The 21,898-nt window shown below is 44.1% G+C and overlaps 1 protein-coding gene and 1 long non-coding RNA gene across 2 annotated transcripts in view; one reads left to right on the top strand and one right to left on the bottom strand.

The window, feature by feature from the left end:
* MAP6 (microtubule associated protein 6) overlaps window positions 1-7,863 on the bottom strand; it is a 79,246-nt gene extending 71,383 nt beyond the window's left edge. Inside the window, exon 1 of the mRNA XM_015115222.3 lies at window positions 6,286-7,863. Within this exon, the coding sequence (XP_014970708.3) occupies window positions 6,286-7,193 (908 nt within the window). The 5' untranslated portion in view covers window positions 7,194-7,863. The remainder of the gene's footprint in view (window positions 1-6,285) is intronic.
* A 10,485-nt stretch (window positions 7,864-18,348) lies between these two features.
* Window positions 18,349-21,898, top strand: LOC144334381 (uncharacterized). Its single transcript, XR_013404168.1, has 2 exons — window positions 18,349-20,870; window positions 21,194-21,898. It is a non-coding gene; the product is annotated as an uncharacterized LOC144334381 (long non-coding RNA).

The raw sequence follows: 21,898 nt of genomic DNA on the forward strand, positions 1-21,898 counted from the left end.
GTATAACCTTGATCCCAACAGTACGTAAGACCAATATAAAAAAGGAAAAATTATAGGCCAATCTTATTTATGAATATATATGCAAACATTTCAGATAAAAAATAGCAAACCAAATTCAGCATAATAAAATATATTTCTGTCTAAGCGAGATTTATCCCAGAAATGCAGAGATTGTTCAATATGAGAAAAAAAATCTATTAACAGATTAAAAAAGAAAAATCACAGATCATCTCAGTTGATACTGAGCCTTCAATAAGAGAAAAAGCATTCAGTAAGATTCAATAGCCAAACTAATTTTTAGAAACCCCTAGCAAACTAAGAAAAATAGAAATTTCTTAATCTTATCTTATAAAAACATATAGCAAACCTCATACTTAATGATAAAACTTTAGAAACCTGCCAAATCCCATGATGGGGATGTTTGTTATCACCTACTATTTGAAACCACCCCAGATGTCCTAACCAACAGAGCAACACACACACAAAAAAAACAAGATATGTAAATCTTGGAAAGGAAGATAATAAAGTGTTATTTGCTAAAAACATACATTATCTCCACAGACAATCCAGGAGTGTCTACAATCAAAACTAATTAGAGAGTATGATAAGGTTCCTGAATACAAGATTAACATACAAAAATTAATGCATATGGGCAATAATAAATTAGAAAAGGTAATAAACTCTTCACAACAGGAACAATAATTAAAAGCTAGATCAGAAAAAAATAAAATAAGATAATGTGATATTAGCTCAGACTGATGGAATAGAACAGAGAACTCAGACATAATATCTAAAGATATGTGACCCTTATGTGATAGAGGAGATATCATAAGTTAGTGGGGAAAAGTAAAGCTTTAAAAAAGGGTGTAAGGATAAATGACTTTCCATATAGGGAAAAATTCAATCCTTACCTCACTCTACTCATCAAGATAAAATCTAGTTAGATTATTAACAATTTAAATACAGAAATAAAACTTTAAAACGGTATATATGTGTATATATATGAGTATATATGTGTATGTGATTTTGTGGAGAAAATTACAAAATATAAGTGAAGAACATAAAAGACTTAAATAAATGGCAACCTTTGCCATGTTTGCATATGGGAAAACTCAATAGCTTAAAGATGGCAAATCTCTCCAAGTAATTTTTTCCCAAGTAAAGCCTGCATTCACCTGCATTAAAATTATCTAGCGTGCTTGCTAAAAATTACTTAGGCTCAATTTTAAGCCCATTGAATTAGTATGTATGAGGATGTGGCCCAGGAATCTGCATTTCAGAAAGCTCTCTAGGTGATTCTTTTGTGTACTATATTTTGAGAACCATGCCTTATAAAAGTAGATCATAACGTGAGTTGCGCATTAGAATCACTTGAGATAGTTTTTAAAAACTTGGTTGCCCAGGCTACACCCCAGACCAATGAAATCAGATTTTCTGGGCAAGGCCCCTATGCATCTTTTGAAAGTTCTCCACTGATTCCAATGTGTAGCCGAGGTTGAGGACCACTGCCCTAGGTGAAAGTCCATGTAGAGTCACGTCTGTAAAGTTTGCTGCCCTTCTCCATTTGAACATTTACTTTTAGTGCTAACCTGGTAGGATCTGTATTTTTTTTTTTTTTTTTTTTTTTTTTTTTGAGACGGACTCTCGCTCTGTCGCCCAGGCTGGAGTACAGTGGCATGATCTTGGCTCACCGCAACCTCCGCCTTCCAGGTTCAAGCGATTCTCCTGCCTCAGCCTCCTGAGTAGCTGGGATTACAGGCGCACGCCACCATGCCCAGCTAATTTTTTGTATTTTTAGTAGAGATGGGGTTTCACCATGTTGGTCAGGCTTGTCTCGAACTCCTGACCTCATGATCTGCTCTCCCCTGCCCAGCCTCCCGAAGTGCTAGGATTACAGGCGTGAGTCACCGCGCCTGACCAGGATTTGGACTTTAACTTGATTGAGGAAGACATAATTTTCTTACATTAAAATTATGACTCATTTATTTTATATCCCCAGCTCCTTATCTGGTACATGGCAGGGGTTTGGTGATCATTTTCTGAAAAAAATTCAACTAAATGAAATTGACTCTATCAATATGTAGATAAATAAAATTTTCACCAAGCCCTAAAAATTCCATTAGATTCAACAAATCTATATAGCACCTAGGCTGTGAGAGGTACAGAGTGAACAAAATACAGCCTTCTCTTCAGGTGTTCATGACCTGGTGGGGGAGACAGATATAGACAAAAGTATTTTACCATCAAGCAGACAACGATAAGAGTTCAGAAAGTAAAAAGGGAATAGAAGAAAAATTCATTCAGAATGGCTGGTTCTAGGAAGGCATCGCTATAAATTCCATATCCAAGATTGGCCTTGAGGCATTGCTGGGATTGACCCAAGAGGAAATTAGGGAAATGGGAAGTTGGAGAATGGGGCAGTTCTGTATAGCATAAAGTAAGTCAGATGGGCCTTCCTGTAACCTTCATGCAAGGCTGGAGGGCAGACATTAAAGACTCCTTTTCTTTCTAACTTCCTTGTTACTGCTCTTATTTTTCAAGTATTTCACCCTGGTTTATTAATTCTACCTCCTAGTGCCTCAGCTGGTTTCTTCTAGGAAAAGTTTCTCATTAGCATGTCTATAGGGAGCAGCTGCTACCCTATCTACCCCTATTATCTGATGGCCAGGGCAATGGGGTTGTCTGGGAGAGGAATTTTAATCACCTCCTTATGACTCATCTATTTTCTAATTGAGAACGTCAGGTCTAAAGTCACAAATGGCTTCCCAATGAAATCCATCTTTAACATTAAAAATGGCAATAAAGACATGCTTTGGCCGGGCGCGGTGGCTCAAGCCTGTAATCCCAGCATTTTGGGAGGCCGAGACGGGCGGATCACGAGGTCAGGAGATCGAGACTATCCTGGCTAACATGGTGAAACCCTGTCTCTGCTAAAAAATACAAAAAACTAGCCGGGTGAGGTGGTGGGCGCCTGTAGTCCCAGCTACTTGGGAGGCTGAGGCAGGAGAATGGCGTGAACCCGGGAGGCGGAGCTTGCAGTGAGCTGAGATCTGGTCACTGCACTCCAGCCTGGGGCCTGGGCGACAGAGCGAGACTCCGGCTCAAAAAAAAAAGACATGCTTCTCAGTTTTATAACATCATCTATGTAAAATGAATGTATTAAAAATTAATCAAACTCATGTTTGTGAATAACCCTAAAGCTATCTTGGATACTACTTGAATGCAAAAATCTCAGGCTGATACGAATGGATTGGGAATTAGATGAGTTATTGAATAGGGAAGGTTTCTCAAAACCACAACGTCAAAGGGTATGTAATGTTATTTATGACTGTAAATTGTAAAGTAAAACAATGAGCACGCATATTACTCTGAATTTTGAATGTATATTTTACATGATGGACTGTATGTCCCTTTCTGTTTAAGCAGACTGTTCACATTGATGTCATGCGGCAGATGTCATTTGTAAAGTCCATGAGATGAACCAGTCACCATGGTGTAAACACACCATAATTTATGTAGAATGGCAGAAGAAAAGGGTTTGTAAATCAAATTATCATTGAAGTGGAGCACAGCTTGGCTTCTAAGGTGACATAAGGCCCATCTACAGTGGACATGGTACTTAAATTCAGAAGATATCCTAGAATCATAGCAAGGAAAAGAATGCGAGACAATAGGGAAGGAAAATCAATGTTCTAGATAAGCTTATAATTGCCAATGATTTTTTCTTTATTGTGTATTTAATGTACCGAATATCTTATTTCTTTATATCTACTTTCAATCAAAGTGAATTTCTCAATTATTTGTTCATTTTTATTCTGGAACAAAAAAACCATTAAATTTCACATCAAATTTGTCATGCACTTAAATTGTTCATTAAAGAAATTGATGTTTCTTAACAATAATCATTCCCTTAATATTTCAAAACCCTTCTGATTATATAGCAAAATAGTACTCCTGACCCCTAAGTCATAGGTATAATTAAATTTTACAAAAGACCTAAATTTAAAAAATTTTTTGAGGTGTTAAAAGATTTTTTTGACAGGTTAATAGAATTGATAAGTGCTAAAAATAATCATTCTCACCAGCTCCGAGGGCATAGCCTTCCCCCACCAAATCCAGTCATTTCCAGTATGTGTGTAACGTGAAGCATGACATGCTTACTGCACAGTTAAGCTGTTGTTTTGAGGAAAAAGGCTATACGGAACAAAGTACAACCCCAAATCTGGAGTGCGTTATATCCAAAGGATGTGGTCATTCCTTGAGTGACAGGTCACTCATCCATAAACAAAGCAAGTCCTGCCAACTTGAAATCATAAACTGAACAGGATCACCCAAAGAGGCTTAAGAATCTGGAATCTCTCTTGATTGGCATTGACTGTATGGTGGTGAGAAGAGACAGCTCCTGCTAGTGGGTAGTAAGGTTCCACCTGCCACAGGGTGCTAGAATGAGAGTGGGAAGATGAAGAGGCCAGGCCAGTAATCTATGATGTTGGGCCAGACGTGGGCTTCTCAGGGTAGGAAGATCAAGAAATGAAGTAGGGTCTTGAAGCAAGAAAGCCATCGCAGAACCAGAAAACTACATCCTGCCTTTGTTTTTTTATGTCTCTTGTTTATTTCCCCTCTTTTCTTTTGCTCCCCGCTTGATAGCAGCATAAAAACATAGTGAACATTCTACCATCTCATGGCTATTCAAGGAAAAGGATGTATGTCCTTGTTTGACCAAGAGCTCAAAGGAAGTGCTGTACTCCTGGGTTCCCAGTGTGGCTGTTGTGACAGCAATAAACCAAGAGAGAGATGCCAAGTGGGAGGTGGAATTCAGGAAGATGAGAAATGCAGGGGTAGGAGTTGGGGGACAGATTTTCTCTTAACATGAAGGATGTCTGGATATGCCATTCTTTCCTCAGCCTATGAGAGAGTATTGGTAATGTTCAGTGGAGAAGGACATTAGTCTAACATGAGGCTACATACAGAGTACTGGCAAAAGACTAACTCTCTAGTCCTCCCCCACCACACCCTCTTGCAGGAAGAAGGCAGCAGAAAGCTGTGACATTGATGAAGGACCCCATAAGCTGCATTTTGAACACCTCTAGCTCAATTACTATTCATACACATCTTCCTCGAGAAACCCCAAATGCAATGTTACATGTCCAGAGTCAACCGTGTTCTGTTAGCTAATTGTTGGTTGAAACATAAGGGCAGAATTGAAAGCTAAGCCGTCAGAAGTATATACAGGATGGATGAAGGGCAAGAAGGCAGACTGGAATGGCTGAGGCTGTAGCAGAGGGAAAATTCCAGAAGGAAAGAGAGAGAGAGAGAGAGAGAGAGAGAGAGAGAGAGAGAGATTTCATGCTTGAAAGCATTCATCTGCAAGGAATTGAGTGAGATGGAGAAAGGGCTTCTTGATGGCAAGAGAATGAGAGACATCTGGAGAACATGTAGGGAAAGGAGAAAGAAGATGCCTCAATAGCAGAGAAGGCTGGAGGCATCTAGGATCATAAGGCATCACGTGGAAGGTAGGAATGGAATCAAGATGTACTAATTACCACTATGTGCTAGGCACGAGCTGTTCTCCTGAATCATCTCATTTAATCCTCACAATGTCCATCACAGTGCCTGGCATATAGTAGGCACTCAAAAATATGTTGAATATTTAATATTAATTAAATAAAAATAAAATATTTAATATCAAATCAATAAAAGTCACAGCTAGTAAGAAGTAGAAGGACAATGACTTCAAAGTTCCAGCAGTGGAAGGAGGAGGGTGATTTGTAAAGATCCTGTGGGTAATCTAGAAAAAGGTATGGTGCTTGGGTGTTGCCCAGAGACTGAGAGAGGGAGGAAAGAATGAAGGGCCAAGGGAACTGGGCCAGGGAGGAGGGCGAGAGGCCACTTGGAAAGAATTCTTCTTCTAGAAGAATGGGGACCCTGTCGGACGGCAAAGGGCAGCATCCAGGCTAACATAGCAGGTGAGCTGGGTGGGGGCAGGACGGAAGCGCAGCCACTGCTGACATCGCAAAGGGTCTCTGTGGGCAGGCAGTGATCTGAGGTGGGCGAGATGGAGAAAACCGCTACAGCTGTAAAGTGAAAGAGCCAGGCAGGCTGAGATGGAAAATACTAACAGCTTGCGCACAGGACAGGGCAGAAGAGAAGGCTTCGACGGGAGGTGGCCTGGGAGGCGGCTGGGGAGAGGGTGTGGCCTGGGACTGGAGGCAGGCTGCACGCTAGGCCTGCGTTGGGGATCGTCTGCGCGGCGACTCCCCCGCGCTAGCAGCGGCCGCGTCTCACCTGTAGGAGCTGCTCACTGCACTCGCCACCTCCTCGCGGATTTGCCGGTTGAGGGCGTCCGCCGCGGCGCGCCCCCTGCCAACCTCGGGGCCGGTGGCCTGGACCTGGGTCTGGGCCGCGGGCAGCGGCGTCTGCTCGAGCCCCAGGCCCTCGGCGCGGCGCACCATCCAGGCAGGCCCGGCCTTCCTGCGCGTGTCGCGCTCGTCCGCTCCGGACGCCTTTCCGGCCGCCAGGCCGCCAGCTCCGCCGGGGGCCGCCTCCTGCTCCCGGGCCTCAGCGGCGGCCTGCACTGGCCAGCGCTCCTGGCTCTGCGGCCGGCGCTTGGGCGCCCCGAGGATGGGCGCCGACGCCTGGGAGGCCGCGGGGATCTGCACTGGCTTGGGGATCCACGGGTGGTCTCCGCGGCGCGGCAGTGGCCAGGCGCGGAAGTCCTTCTGGTACTGGGTCTCGCGCTCGAAGGGCGCGTCGGAGGGCTGGTACTCGCTGCGCGGCCGGCAGCTGGGCTCGGGCCGCTGCACCTTCCAGGCGCGGTAGTCCTGCCGCATCACCGAGTCCGCGGTGCCGGAGGTGGAGCCGGAGCCCAAGCCCGGGCCCGGCCCGCCCCGGCCGGGGCCAGCCGCCGGCTCACGCTCACCGCTAGGCCCAGGCGCTGGCCCCGTTGCCCGGGCAACTGCATCCAACTCGCCCTGGGCTGGCTGCGTCTCTATGGCAACCGCGCGCGCTGAGTGGGGCGCGAGCGCAGGCTGCGCCTGCTGCTGCTGCGGCGGCGGTGGCTGCGGCGGGGCGCCCGGGTGCTCGGTGGCCTCCGAGTACTTGGTGAAAACCAGCGGCACCGCGATGTCCGCTTTGTCCAACTGGTTCCAGAAGCGGGCGATGCAGCAGGCCCTCGTGATGCACGGCCACGCCATGATGCTAGCTGAAAAGCCGGCCCCCTCTTTCTTCTTGAGGTTCTAAAGCAAGTCTCTAATCTTCCTTCAGCCTCCGATCCTGACCAGCCAATGTGGTTCCCACCGTTTTCTACCCCCGATCAGCCGGAGCTAGTTCGCCCTCCTCCCTCAGCGAGCACCCGGGGAGAGCTATCCTAAGAGAGTCTGTAGAGTCCCTCAATTACCGGTTGCAAACGCCTTTGGGAGCGCAGTCTGCTGCAGGCGCCGAAGGGCGAGAGGCACGGCGTTCCTGAGTCCCGGGCGAGGGTGTCTGGGACGCGCCCCTCCCTGCGGCTGCGGCGGCGCACAGACCTCGGTCGAGCGCGGCGACGTGAGGAGAGGTGGCTGCAGGCTTAAGCCATGGCGCAGAGGAGGGGCCGGGCGGTGTGGCCGCAGGATTCGCGGACCGGGCTCGAGTCTCCTTCCTGCCGGCGTCCTAGTGCAGCCGGCCACCTAGCAGGACTGGGAGGCCATCACCTCCAGCGAAGACCGAGCATTGCTGCCTCCGCCGCTGCCCGCGAGGATGCCGCAGCCGCCGCCGCCACTGCCTTCTCTCCTGGGAAGCGACCCCACCCTTTTCTGCAGCTCTCGGTCTCTGCCGCTGCCCGTGAAAGATGCTGCAGCAGCTGCCGCCGCCGCCTCTGCCTCTGCTGCAGGAAAGCGGCCCCACCCTTTTACGCCGCTCAGCCGGGAGAAAAAAAATCCAGGAACGATGCTGACTGAAAAAGTGCTGGGAAAAAAAAAAAAAAACACCTGCTGTCGTCAGCTCGCGCTGCTGGGAGCTTGCCCTCTCTCCCCACCTCCCTCCGCACTGGCAGCTCCTCCCTCCTCTGCTCCCGGGCAACAGCAGAATCTGGGGCCGTAGTGGGTTCAAGTCCCAAGCTCGTGAGGACTTTCTGTCCTTGGGCTTGTCGCTTCATCCCCAAGAGTCGGAGGCTCCTCTTTTGTAAAATAGGGCCAATCGTTGGTGGAGGGGGAGCTATTAAATTTTAAAACATGGAGGAAACTCCTAGTGAAATGTCTGTCGCTGAATAGATGCTTTGAAAAGGGGAGCTGCTGGTATTGGTCAAAACCGGCGGGCTGTGTTTGAGCCCAGTTTGGTTGCCTCCTGGTTCAAGCACTTGCCAGTCTTATGCACGGGCCTTGCTCAGATGTGTGGGAATGGGAGCACCAGGGCTGGTGGTGCCCTGGCTGTTCCCTTCCTAGGGAATCTTTGCGAAGGTATCTTTTAGACTCTCCCAAGAACCACCCAGTCCCTGTTCAGTTCAGGGGCCACACTGGGGCAGAGGTAGAGAAAAGAAAATTCTTGAAAGTGGCTTAATTGTGGAGGTTGGGGGTGGGTCGGAACTGTGTCCTAGGAGAGGGCAGTGCCTGGCCTGCAGGGGCCTTCTGGCACATTCTCACTCTTCGCGGTTGCTCTTCTTCTATCTTTAAAGCAGAAGAGATTTTGGAGTTGGAAACCTAGTTTGGCTCTGCTACTCTCTGTGTCACTTGGGCAAGTTAAGTCATCCCTGGGCTTCAGTCTCCTCATCTGTAGAATGGAGGAAATACTTACTAGCTGCCTCAAAAATGGTTTAGTGGGCCGGGCGTCGTGGCTCACGCTGTAATCCCAGCACTTTGGGAGGCTGAGGCGGGTGGATCACCTGAGGTCGGGAATTCAAGACCCTGTCTGTGCTAAAAATATAAAAATTACCTGGGCGTGGTGCTGTGTGCCTGTAATCCCAGCTACTCAGGAGGCTGAGGCAGGAGAATCGCTTGAACCTGGGAGGTGGAGGTTGCAGTGATCCGAGACAGTGCCATTGCACTCCAGCCTGGGTGACAAAAGCAAAACTCCATCTCAAAAAAAAAAAAAAAAAAAAGAAAAAGAAAAAGAAAAAGAAAAGAAAAGAAAAGAAAAGTGGTTTTGTGAGGATAGTTAACGACCCAGGGCAGAAGCTTTGAGTCAAATCTAATCTGCAGGGATTCATGGCTTTTGTAGCTCTTAACTCTATAGCAATGGGCAAATCACTACAATCTTCTGACCTTCAGTTTCATCTATGAATGGGGGTACCAATACTGAACTTGCAAGGTTGTTCTGAGAATTAAAGTGAGATAATGCACTAAAAATGCTTACCACAACATCTGGCATATGGCAATGGCTCAATAAATGGTAGCTATTAGTATCCAAAAGGCTCACCCAGAAGACCCATAAGTGGAGCATCCTAAGAAACCACTTGGACACCTTCTCCAGAAGATCTCTTGTTCCTCCAAGTAACTTTTGTTCTGTCTTTGCTATCTCTCAATTTATGTCTCCTGCACTCTTCCACTAGCTACATCCACTGGACTTCAGCTCTTTTCCCCTACAATATAGGCAGAGTTTTCAGCATCAGTTAAGCTGGGAGCATTGGTGTTTCGGGGGGAGAAAGTCATGTATGTGTTTAGATTATAAATGGATTGCACAGCACAGATTTTCTTTAACCCTAGAATCAAATAGGATGAGAAGACAGCTCTGATTAGTCAATTATCTGCTGAACTTCCTGCTACTTAGGTCTTTGCTTCTTGGTGATTTGATTTGAGTTCCGTAAATAAAATAATGCCTGGTGCTGTTTTCCAGTCGTTAGGAGATATATTTTTTAAAGAACATAATCTGGTGGTACATTTCCTCCCTTCACCCCTGCGGAACTCCCTGGGATTTGGCTGATGCATTTCCAATAATGATTTCCAAAGGTTTAGAAAAGGCTAAAAATTGGAGGGAGGATGTCTATTCTGAGAATCACTGATAGTTTATCCTTCTTTGATTTAGCAAGTCTAGTCTCCTGATGCCTACTTTGTGCCTTGAGGACTATAGGATACATATGGATTCTAGCTCTGGAGGAGCCCTCACTTGAAGGAATGTGTTATTGGAGAACTGAGAGACAGACATATAAGTAAATAATTATCAAAGAGTATGGTCAACCTAACAGAGGTTAACACTGGTGCTGAATGAATGACTAGTAAGAGATGAGTAGGAGTTCTCCCAGCATAAGAAGTGTAAGGAAAATTTTGTCATTTACATCACCCTCCACATTTATTTACTTGGATTTGAAAAACGCATTCAACCTCCCTGGACCATCCAGTGACCCTGTGGGATAGACAAGTCTAGCGGTCATCTATTATGTGGCTTATTTAGCATTCATTCTGGTGGTCACAGCACCTCATCATTTGACTTCTGAGGGCCAAGAGAGAGAGAAAGAGAGAGAGAGAGTATCACACATCAAAAACTTTAGGACTGTAAAGAGGGATGATTTTTGATATGGCATATTTAAAGAATCACAGATAAATACTAAGAACTACTTTCTTCTGATAAAGGTGAAAAACTTTGCATGGTAGCCAGCCTTTAAGAAGGCCCACAGTGACCCTAACTTCCCAATGTTCACAGCCTTGTGTAGTCCTCTTCCCTGAATCAAATAACTTAGAAATATGCATTTAAATTTCCTCCATGTCTTTTCATGTCTTGTTAGCTCATTTCTTTTTAGAGCTGGATAACATTTCATTATCTGGATGTATCACAGTTTATTTATCCATTCACCTACTGAAAGATATCTTGGTTGCTCTCAAGTTTTGGTAATTATGAATAAAGTCACTAGAAACATCCGTGTGTAGGTTTCTGTGGGGACATAAGCTTTCAACTCCTTTGGGTAAATACCAAGGAGTACAATTGCTAGATGACACAGTTAGATCATGCTTAGTTTAGTAACAAACTGCCCAATTGTCTTCCACAGTAGCTGTACCATTTTGTGCTCCTACCAGCAACAAATGAGAGTTCTCGTTGTCCCATGTCCTCTCAGGTATTTGGTTTTATCATCAGTGTTTTGGACTTTTCACATTCTAACAGGTATATAGTAGTATCTCATTGTTTTAATTGGTAAATCTCTAGTAATATACAATGTTAAGCATCTTTTCATACGCTTATTTGCCATCAGTACATCTCTTTGGTGAGATGTATGTTCCAGTGTTTTGTCTATTAAATTTATTTTTATTTTTATTTTTTTGGAGATGGGGTCTTGCTCTGTCACCCAGGTGGGAGTGCACGATCATAGTTCACTATAGACTCGAGTTTCTGGGTTCAAGTGATTGTCCCACCTCAGCCGTCCAAGTAGCTGGGACTACAGGTGTGAGCCACTATGCCTACTTGTGTTCATTTTTTATCTGGGTTGTTCATTTTCTTACTGTTGAGTTTTACTAGTTGTTTGTATATTTTGGATGATAGCTTGATACCCTTCATCCTAAGTCTTTTGCAAATATTTTCTCAGTCTGGTTTGTCTTTCCATTCTCTTCACAGTGTCTTTTGAAGAACACAAGTATTTAGTTTTAACAAAGTCCGATTCATAAATTCTTTCATAAAAGGGTCATGCCTTTGGTGTTGTAGCTAAAAAGTCATTACCATGGCTGTATGTGGTAGCTCATGCCTGTAATCCCAGCACTTTGGGAGGCTGAAACAGGAGGATCACTTGAGCCCAGGAGTTTGAGACTAGCCTGGGCAACATAGCAAGACCCCATCTCTCTAAAAAACACAATTTTTAAACTTAAGTAAATAGTTATCAGCAAATCCAAGACTATATGTTTTCTCCTATGTTATCTTCTGAGAGTTTCATACCTTTATATTCTACATTAAGGTCTATGAGCCATTTCAAGTTAATTTTTGTGAAGGGTGTAAGGTCTGGGTCAAGATTCATTTTTTTTTGCGTCTAGATTTCAGTTTTCTAGTCTCATGTGTTGAAAAGACTACCTCTGCTCCATTGTATTGCCTTTGCTCCTTTCTCAAACATCAGTTGACTATACAGATGCTTCTTGACTCATGATGGAGTTAAACTCATTGTAAATTGAAAATATTGTATGTGAAAAATGCATTTCTTTAACTTATCAAACATCATAGCTTAGCCTAACCTACCTTAAACATGCTCAGAACACTTTCATTAGCCTATGGTTGGGCAAAATTTTTTTTTTTAAAAGTCCATTTCATAGAATGAAGTCTTGAGTATCTCTTTTAATTTGTTGAATAGTGTATTGAAAGTGAAAAACTGAATGTTTGTACAGCAATCTCCCTTTATCTGTGCTTTTGCTTTCTGTGGTTTCTATACCCACAGTATAGTACAATAAGATGTTTTGAGAGAGGGGGAAAAAGAGACAGAGAGACCATATTCATATAACTTTTATTATAGTATATTGTTACAATTGTTCTATTTTATTATTATTGTTGTTTATCTCTTACTGTGCCTAATTTATAAATTAAACTTTATTATAGACATATATGTATATGAAAAAACAGAGTATATGTAGGGTTTTACTAGCTTTGGTTTCAGGTAACCACTGGAGGTCTTGGAATGTCTTCCCTGCAGATAAAGGGAGACTGCTATATACTACTAATGCGTGTCAGTTTTGCATCATCACAAAATTTAAAAATCATAGATTGAACCATCATTAGTCAGGGACCCTCTGTATGCATGTGGGTCTATTTCTGGACTCTCTATTCTATTCCATTTATCTGTTTCTCTCTTTTTTCACTAATATCACACTCTGTTGATCATTAAGCTTTATAATATGTCTTAAAGTCAAATACTATCAGTCCTCTTGTCATGGGATCCTTTGGGTGTGCTTCGCCAGCTGCAAACCTCTGCGACCAGAGGCGCCTTCTGCCTAAGTATTGCTCGCGCCACTGGGCTCATTCCACCCGCTTGGCCCTCTGAGCTCGAGCTACCGCCCGGATCCCACACCTGCCAAGGGCGAGCCAGGCGCAGAACAGCAAGGGGTGTGTGGCAAGTGAGCATGGGGTCTGGTCACTGTGCACATCTGACTGTGGCTGGACCAGATGTATGGCATGCAACTTCTACAGTGGGCACCTGCATCTGGACGAAGGGAGCATGGTGGCACCTGGAAGCTTGGAACTGCAGAGCCCCAAAGAGGGTGTCACAGCACTGGCTTGGGAAGCCCCTACGTCTGGGTTCCCTGAAGGCTGCAGCTCTTCTCTTCTTCTCGTCACCCGCAACGTGGCAGGCTGGGGGGTGTGTTTCAGCCCTGTTTGTGTTACAGCTCTTTCAGTCCCGTCATTCAGCAAGTCCCAAGTTTTTGTCCTGCCTCGTCCAGGAAGAATGAGGCATGTGGACAACTGGAGGGTGAGCAAGGCAGAGAGGGGCTTCACTGAGCAACAGAACAGCTCTCAGGAGACCTGCAGTCGGTAGCTCCTCTCTTCAGGCAGGTCTTCCCAAGTGTCCAGCTTTCAGCAAAGAGACCAGCAATGGATAGCTCCTTTCCACAGGCAGGTCATCCTGACGAATGGAGGAGACCTGAAGTGGGCAGCTTATTCCCATAGCTGGTAGTCCTGAGGTCTGTCAGAGTCTGGCTAAGTCTGGGGATTTTTATAGGCTCAGAAGGGATGAAGTGCATACTGATTGGTCCATGGGTGGCCATGGGCGGCCCGGAAAAAGCACCACAAGGTCTCACTCTGGGAGATGGATTCCTCCCGGAATTGGCAGCCCAGCTCCCAGGCTTCAGGCCATCCATGGCTTGAAGGTGGGCTTTCACCGGGGACCCACCGCTTTCTGCCCAGGAGCCTGTCTGCCTCCTGCTGCCATCAACATGCCCTCCAGGGTGCCCAGGCTATTCATGCGGAGGGGCACCTGCAGGCCCGCACTGAGCTTCCCTTAGCCCCCTGCCTCCCTCCCATGCTCACTGGCATCCAAAGTCTGGAGGGGGCCAAGGCAACAGGGGGCTGGCATGTCAGCACTGTCCCAAGCGTGCACACACCTGGTCATGTTGCAATAGCACCTGAGCTCAGCCACAGCTTTGTTCCGCACTGAAGTAGGTGTGCTGGGAGACGGGAGAGGCCAGAAGGTGAGAGAAGGCACTTCCTTTTTGTTTTGTTTTGTTTGTTTTGTTTTGTTTTGAGACAGAGTCTCCCTCTGTCGCCCAGGCTGATGTGCAGTGGCGCAATCTCGGCTCACTGCAACCTCCCCCTCCAGGGTTCAAGTGATTCTCCTGCCTCAGCCTCCCAAGTAGCTGGGAATACAGGCCTGCGTCACCACGCCTGGCTAATTTTTTATTTTTGGTAGAGACAGGGTTTCGCCATGCTGGCCAGGCTGCTATCCAGTTCTTACAGCACTATTTGTTGAATAGGGAATCCTTTCCCCATTGCTTGTTTTGGTCAGCTTTGGCAAAGATGAGATGGTTGTAGATATGCAGTTTTATTTCTGAGTTATCTATTCTGTTCCATTGTTCTGTGTGCCTGTTTTTCTGCAAGTACCATGCTTTTTTGTTACTGTAACCTTGTCATATAGTTTGAAGTCAGGTAGTGTGATGCCTCCAGCTTTGTTCTTTTTGCTTAGGATTGTCTTGGCTGTATGAGCTCTTTTTTGGTTCCTTGTGGTTTTTTAAATAGATTTTTCTAATTCTGTGAAGAATGTAAATGGTAGTTTAATGGGAATGACATTGAATCTATAAATTGCTTTGGGCAGTATGGTCATTTTTGTGACATTGATTCTTCCTATTCATGAGCATGGAATGTTTTTCCATCTGTTTGTGTCCTCTCTGATTTCCTTGAGCAGTGGTTTGTAGTTCTTCTTGAAGAGGTTCTTCACTTTCCTTGTTAGCTGTATTCCTAGGTATTTTATTCTCTTTGTGGCAATTGTGAAAGGGAGTTCATTTATGATTTTGCTCTCTGCTTGTCTATTACTGGTGTATAGGAATGCTTGTGATTTCTACACATTGATTTTGTATCTTGAAGTGTTTTTTGTTGTTTTTTTTTGTTGTTTTTTTTTTTGCTGAAGTTGGTTATCAGCTTAAGAAGCTTTTGGACTGAGTCCATGGGGTTTTCTAGATATAGGATCATGTCATCCGCAAACAAAGACAATTTGACTTCCTCTTTTCCTATTTGAATACCCTTTTTTCTTTCTCTTGCCTGATTGCCCTGGCCACAACTTCCAATATTATGTTGAATAAGAGTAGCGAGAGAGGACATCCTTGTCTTGTGCTGGTTTTCAAGGGGAATGCTTCCAGCTTTTGCTCATTCAGTATGATATTGGCTGTGGGTTTGTTATAAATGGCCCTTATCATTTTGAGGTATGTTCCCTTTGATATCTAGTTTATTGAAACTTTTTAACATGAAGCAGTGTTGAATTTTTACTTAAGGTCTTTTTGGTGTCTATTGAGATAAGCTTATAGTTTTTGTCTTTAGTTGTGTTTATGTGATAAATAACATTTATTGATTTGCATATGTTGAACCAACCTTGCTTCCAGGGACTTCATCATGATGGATAAGCTTTTTGATGTGCTGCTGGATTTGGTTTGCCAGTATTTTATTGAGGATTTTTGCATCAATGTTCACTGGGAATATTGGCCTGAAGTTTTCTTCTTCTTCTTCTTCTTCTTTTTTTTTTTTGTATCAGGATGAAACTGACCTCATAAAATGAGTTAGGGTGGAGTCCCTCCATTTCAATTGTTTGAAATCGTTTCAGAGGAAATGGTACCAGTTCCTCTTTGTGCCTCTGGTAGAATTCAGCTGTAAATCCATCCGGTCCTGGGTTTTTTTGTAGGTAGGCTATATATTACAGCCTCAATTTCAGAGCTTTTTTTCAGTCTGTTCAGGGATTCAACTTCTTCCTGGTTCAGTCTTGGGAGGGTGTATGTGTCCAGGAATTTATCCATTTTTTTCTAGATTTTCCAGCTTATTTGCATAGAGGTGTTTATAGTATTCTCTGATGGTTGTTTGTATTTCTGGGGAGTCAGTGGTGTTATCCCCCTTATCATTTCTGATTGTGTTTATTTGAATCTTCTCTCTTTTCTTCTTTATTAGTCTAGCTAGCACTGTATCTATTTTATTAATTTTTTTTTTTTTCAAAAAACACCTCCTGGATTTGTTGATTTTTTGAACTTTTCATGTCTCTATCTTCTCCAGTTCCTCTTTGAGCTTTGTTATTTCTTGTCTTCTGCTAGCTCTGGGGTTTGTCTGCCATGGTTTTCTAGTTATTTAGTTATGATGTTAGGGTGTCAATTTGAGATCTTTCTGACTTTCTGATATGGGCATTTAGTGCTGTAAATTTTCCTCTTAACACTGCTTTAGCTGCATCCCAGAGATTCTGGAACATTGTCTCTTTGTTCTCTTTAGTTTCAAAGAACTTCTTGATTTCTGCCTTAATTTCATTATTTGCCCAGAAGTCATCCAGGAGCAGGTTGTTCAATTTCCATGTAGTTGTGTGGTTTTGAGTGGATTTCTTAATCTTGAGTTGTAATTTGATTGCACTGTGATCTGAGAGACTGTTTGTTATGATTTCAGTTTTTCTGCATCTGTTGAGGAGTGTTTTACTTCTAATTATGTGATCGATTTTAGAGTAAGTGCCATGTGGCACTGAGAAAAATGTATATTCTGTTGTTTTGGGGTGAAGAGTTGTGTGGATTCTATCAGGTCCACTTGGTCCAGAGCTGAGTTTAAGTCCTGAATATCTTTGTTAATTTTCTGTCTCGATGATCTGTCTAATACTGACAGTGGGGTATTAATGTTTCCCACTATTATTGTGTCAGGGCCTAAGTCTCTTTGTAGGTCTTTAAGAACTTGTTTCATGAATCTGGGTGCTCCTGTATTGGGTGCATATATATTTAGGATAGTTAGCTCTTATTGAATTGAACCCTTTACCATTATGTAATGTCCTTGTCTTTTTTTAACTTTGTTGGCTTGAAATCTATTTTGTCAAAAACTAGGATTGCAACCCCTGCATTTTTCTGCTTTCCATTTGCTTGGTAAATTTTTCTCCATCCCTTTATTTTGAGCTTATGTGTGTCTCTGTACTTGAGATGTGTCTCTTGAACACAGCACACTGATGGTCTTGTCTTTTTATCCAGCTTGCCATTCTGTGTCTTTTAATTGCGGCATTTAGCCTATTTACATTTAATGTTAATATTGTTATGTGTGAATTTGATCCTGTCATCATGATGCTGCTTGGTTTATTTTGCAAACTTGTTAACGTAGTTGCTTCATAGTGTTGTTGGTCTGAGTACTTCAGTGTGTTTTTGTAGTGGCTGGTAATGGTTTTTCCTTTCCCTGTTTAGTGGTTAGTGCTTCCTTCAGGAGCTCTTGCAAGGCAGCCCTGGTGACGAAATCTCTCAGCATTTGCTTGTCTGAAAAGGATTTTATTTCTCCTTTGCTTATGAAGCTTAGTTTGGCTGGATATGAAATTCTATGTTGGAAATTCTTTTCTTTAAGAATGTTGAATACTGGCCCCCAATCTCTTCTGGCTTGTAGGGTTTCCGCTGAGAGGTCCACCGTTAGTCTAATGGGCTTCCCTTGGTAGGTGACCTGGCCTTTCTCTTTGGCTGCCCTTAACATTTTTGCTTCATTTTGACCTTGGAGAATCTGACGATTATGTGTCTTGGGGTTGATCTTCTCATAGAGTATCTACCTGGGACTCTCTGGATTTCCTAAATTTGAATGTTGGCCTGTCTTGCTAGGTTGGGGAAGTTCTCCTGGATGATTTCCTGAAGTGTGTTTTCCAACTTGGTTCCATTCTCCCCATCTCTTTCAGGTACTCCAATCAGCTGTAGGTTTGGTCTTTATACATAGTCTCATAGTTCTTGGAGGTTTTGTTCATTTCTCAATCTTTTTTCTCTAATCTTGTCTGCCTGCCTCATTTCAGCAAGATAGTCTTCAAGCTCTGATATTCTTTCTTCCATTTGATTGATTTGGCTGTTGATACTTGTGTTTGCATCATGAAGTTCTCATGCTGTATTTTTAAGCTCCATCAGGTCATTTATGTCCCTTTCTAAACTGGTTATTCTAGTTAACAGCTCCTGTACAGTTTTGTCATGGTTCTTAGCTTCTTTGCATTGGGTTAGAACATAATCCTTTAGCTCAGTGAAGTTCATTATTACCCACTTTCTGAAGCCTACTTCTGTCAGTTAATCCATTCAGCTTCAGCCCAGTTCTGTGCCCTTGATGGAAAGGTTTTGCAATCATTTGGAGGAAAAGAGGCATTCTGGCTTTTGGAATTTTCAGCATTTTTCATTGGTTTTTCCTCATCTTTGTGAATTTGTCTGCCTTTTCTCTTTGAGGCTGTTTACCTTTGGATGGGGTTTTTTTAGGGCCTTTTTTGTTGAATGTTGGTGTTGTTGCTTTTTATTTATTTTTTCTTCCAACAGTCAGGCCTCTCTTCTTCAGGTCTGCAGCAGTTTGCTGGGGGTTCACTCCAGACCCTGTTTGCCTTGGTATCCCCAGTGGAGGCTGCAGAACAGCAAAGATTGCTGCCTGCTCCCTCCTCCAGAAGTTTGTCCCAGAGAGGTACTGACCTGATGCCAGTCAGAACTCTACTGTATGAGGTGTCTGGCCACCCCTGTTGGGAGGTCTCACCCAGTCAGGAGGCATGGGATCAGGGTCCCGCTTAAGGAAGCAGTCTGGCTGCACCTTAGCAGAACTCGTGCACTGTGCTGGGGGAATCCCCATCATCTGGATTGCCTGGACTCTTCAGAGCCAGCAGGCAGGAAAGATTAAGTCCACTGAACCTAAGACCATGGCCGCCCCTCCTCCCAGATGCTCTGTCCCAGGGAGATGAGAGTTCTGTCTGTATGCCCCTGGCTAGAGTTGCTGGAATCTTGCAGGGAGACCCTGGCCAGTTAGGAGGGATGGATCTGGGTCCCACCTAAAGAAGCAATCTGGCCACGATCTGCCACAGCTGCTGTGCTGCACTGTGGAGAATACTGCTCATCCAAACTGCCCAACCTCCCTAGCAATGGCCAGGGAAAATCACTGACTAGAGCTGCAGTAATGGTGATCACCCCTACCCCTGGGAACTTGGTCATCTTAGGCAGACTCCAGGTTGTTGTGCTGGCCTGCGAGGATTCCAAGTCAGTAGGTCTTAGCTTGTGAGGTTCCGTGGGAGTGGGACCTGCTGAGTGAGACTGCTTGCCTCCCTGGCTTCAGCCCCCTTTCCATGGGATTGGATGGTTCTCCTGCCACCCTGGAGTTCCGGGAGCCACCAGAGTATGTAAAAATCCTGCAGCTCAGTGCCTGCCCCAGTGGCTGCTAACCAGTGCCCCTGTCGTGGGTATGCCCAGTTTTGTGCTTGGGACCCAAGGCCTTGGTGGTGTTGGCACACAAAGGAATCTTCTGATCCACAGATTGCAAAAATCCCTGGGAAAAGTGTAGAATCCCAGGCAGGTAGCACAGTCCCTCACCACCTCCCTTGGCTGGGGGAGGGTGGTCCCTTTGCTCCTGGATGAATTGTTGCCCCACCCTGCTGTTCCTCCCTCTCTGTGGGTCACGCCCACCATCTATCCAGTCCCAATGAGAACATCTGTGTCCCTTAGTTGACAGAAATCACTTGTCTTTTGCATTTGTCTTGGTAGGAGAAACAGACCAGAGTTGTTTCTACTTGGCCATCTTGGCCCCTCCCCCCTTTTAAATTTTGATGCCCAGTTGTTCCAGATTTTCCAGTGAGAGACCCTTGGTGACAGTTTTGTAGCTCACTTAAATAAAATGACACAGATACATTTTAGGTTCCATACAGAGCATACTCCGTCTTCCTTCCTTCCTTCCCACCATATGGAAGATGACATGGATGCATGTTTTTGTTTTTGTTTTTTTACACACATGTGTACCTATAATAATCTGTATTCTTTGTGTATTTAACATTGTATTTTTCCTGAATAGTATCATGCTTTGTGAAACTCTTACAATGTGCCTTTTTCACTCATCAATAGGAATGTGAGATTTATCCATACTGATACATCTAAATCTGGTTAGGCCATTTGAACTGCTCTCTGGTAGTCTGTTGTATGATAAACCACTTAAATACATCCCCCCCAACACACACCCACCCACATACACACATATATATCTGCTGAGGAACAGTTAGGTTGTTCCTACTTTTTAGCTATTACAAACAATACAACATATTTTTTCTTATATATGTCTCCATTGCCCATGTGAAAACAATTCCCTAGGGTTGATAATCCAGAAGTAGAGTTTTTGAGTCATAGGGTATATGCTGCTTTGAATATACAAGGAACAAATTCTTTCCAAAATGGTTGTACCAATTTATACTCCCACCTGCAGTATGTGGGAGTTTCTATTTCTCAATCTCCTCACCAATATCCGTTATAACCAGACTTTAAAACTTTCGCCATTCAGAAGGGTGTGAAATGTTGTATCGTGGGTGTTTAAATTTGAATACCAGTAAGGTTGAACATCTTTTTATGTGTTTATTGCCTATTGGAGTGTCTGTTTTGCTGCTCATGTTTTGTTCTGTTTTGCCTTGACCCACTTTTCTATCAGGTTGTTTTACTTTGAAAAATTATTTTATACAAGTTTCTAATGTAGCCTGCATATTAATCACCCATGGTTTATGTGCATTGCAAATATCATCTCCCAGGCTGTGGCTTATCTTTCAACCTTGTTTATAGTATCTTTTGACATACAGAGCTTTCAAATTTTAACGTAGTCAAACTTATCAATCTATTACTTTGTGAGCTGCACTTTCTGCCTGTTTAAGAAAAATTCCCTGCTCTGATGTCATGAAAATATTACCTTATATTATATTTTTTAAGTTTTTTGTCTTTAGATTTGTAGTCTATGTTTTGTGTGTAATGTGAGGTAGTATAGCAGACTACTCTTCTTCCTTACTTAGAGCACCCCAGGTTATTCCTGTTCAGGTCAGCAGTGTACTTCTCTTTTTTTTTTTTTTTTTTTTTTTTTTTTGAGACGGAGTCTCGCTCTGTCGCCCAGGCTGGAGTGCAGTGGCGCGATCTCGGCTCACTGCAAGCTCCGCCTCCCGGGTTCACGCCATTCTCCTGCCTCAGCCTCCCGAGTAGCTGGGACTACAGGCGCCCACAACCGCGCCCGGCTAATTTTTTGTATTTTTAGTAGAGACGGGGTTTCACCATGTTGGTCAGGCTGGTCTCGATCTCCTGACCTTGTGATCCGCCCGCCTCGGCCTCCCAAAGTGCTGGGATTACAGGCGTGAGCCACCGCGCCCGGCAAGCAGTGTACTTCTCTTTCTGGACTTCCTTGTAGTCAGAAAAGGTTATGTGACATGGTTCTGCCCATTGAAGCATAAGAGAAGACGACTGCTAGGGATTTCTGTGAAAATATGGCTTTCTTGATATGAGTGCATTTCCATCTACCTTCCTCCGTCCTTCTACTCCTTCTTTTCTGAAAAATGGACATAGGCTAGAGATGAATCACCCTTTTGCCACAATGAAGTCACAAGCTTTGACACAGGAATAACACAAGGTGGTCACAGGAGAATAGAAAATTCCAGGCAGCAGTTTCATATGACTAGCAAAAGAAAAATTGAAATAGCTGCAGAAGCTAGAGACTGATAGGACTCTGAAAACCAAAGTTTTGGACCAAGCTGGCTAAGACCAACTGGACATAACGCGGTGCTGGATTTGACCTAGGTTTCATCTAGGACCTCATTATGCCGTCATTAACATACACATCACACTCCCACCCGCGCCATGACAGTTTCAGGAACACCCATATTTGGTGTAAAAATGGGTGGCACCACAATTCTGATAAATCTTCACCTTTTTCCAGGAATTTTCATGTATATTCCACCCCCTGGTTAAAGAAACTCCATAAAGGTAGAAACCCCAAACCCCACTGTATGACTCTCTTGAGTACACCCGCACTCCCCTTTCTTGAGTATGTACTGTTTGCTTTGCAATAAATCTCTGTACTTTCACTA

This window comes from Macaca mulatta, chromosome 14, assembly GCF_049350105.2.
Source record: "Macaca mulatta isolate MMU2019108-1 chromosome 14, T2T-MMU8v2.0, whole genome shotgun sequence".
Taxonomy (NCBI): domain Eukaryota; kingdom Metazoa; phylum Chordata; class Mammalia; order Primates; family Cercopithecidae; genus Macaca; species Macaca mulatta.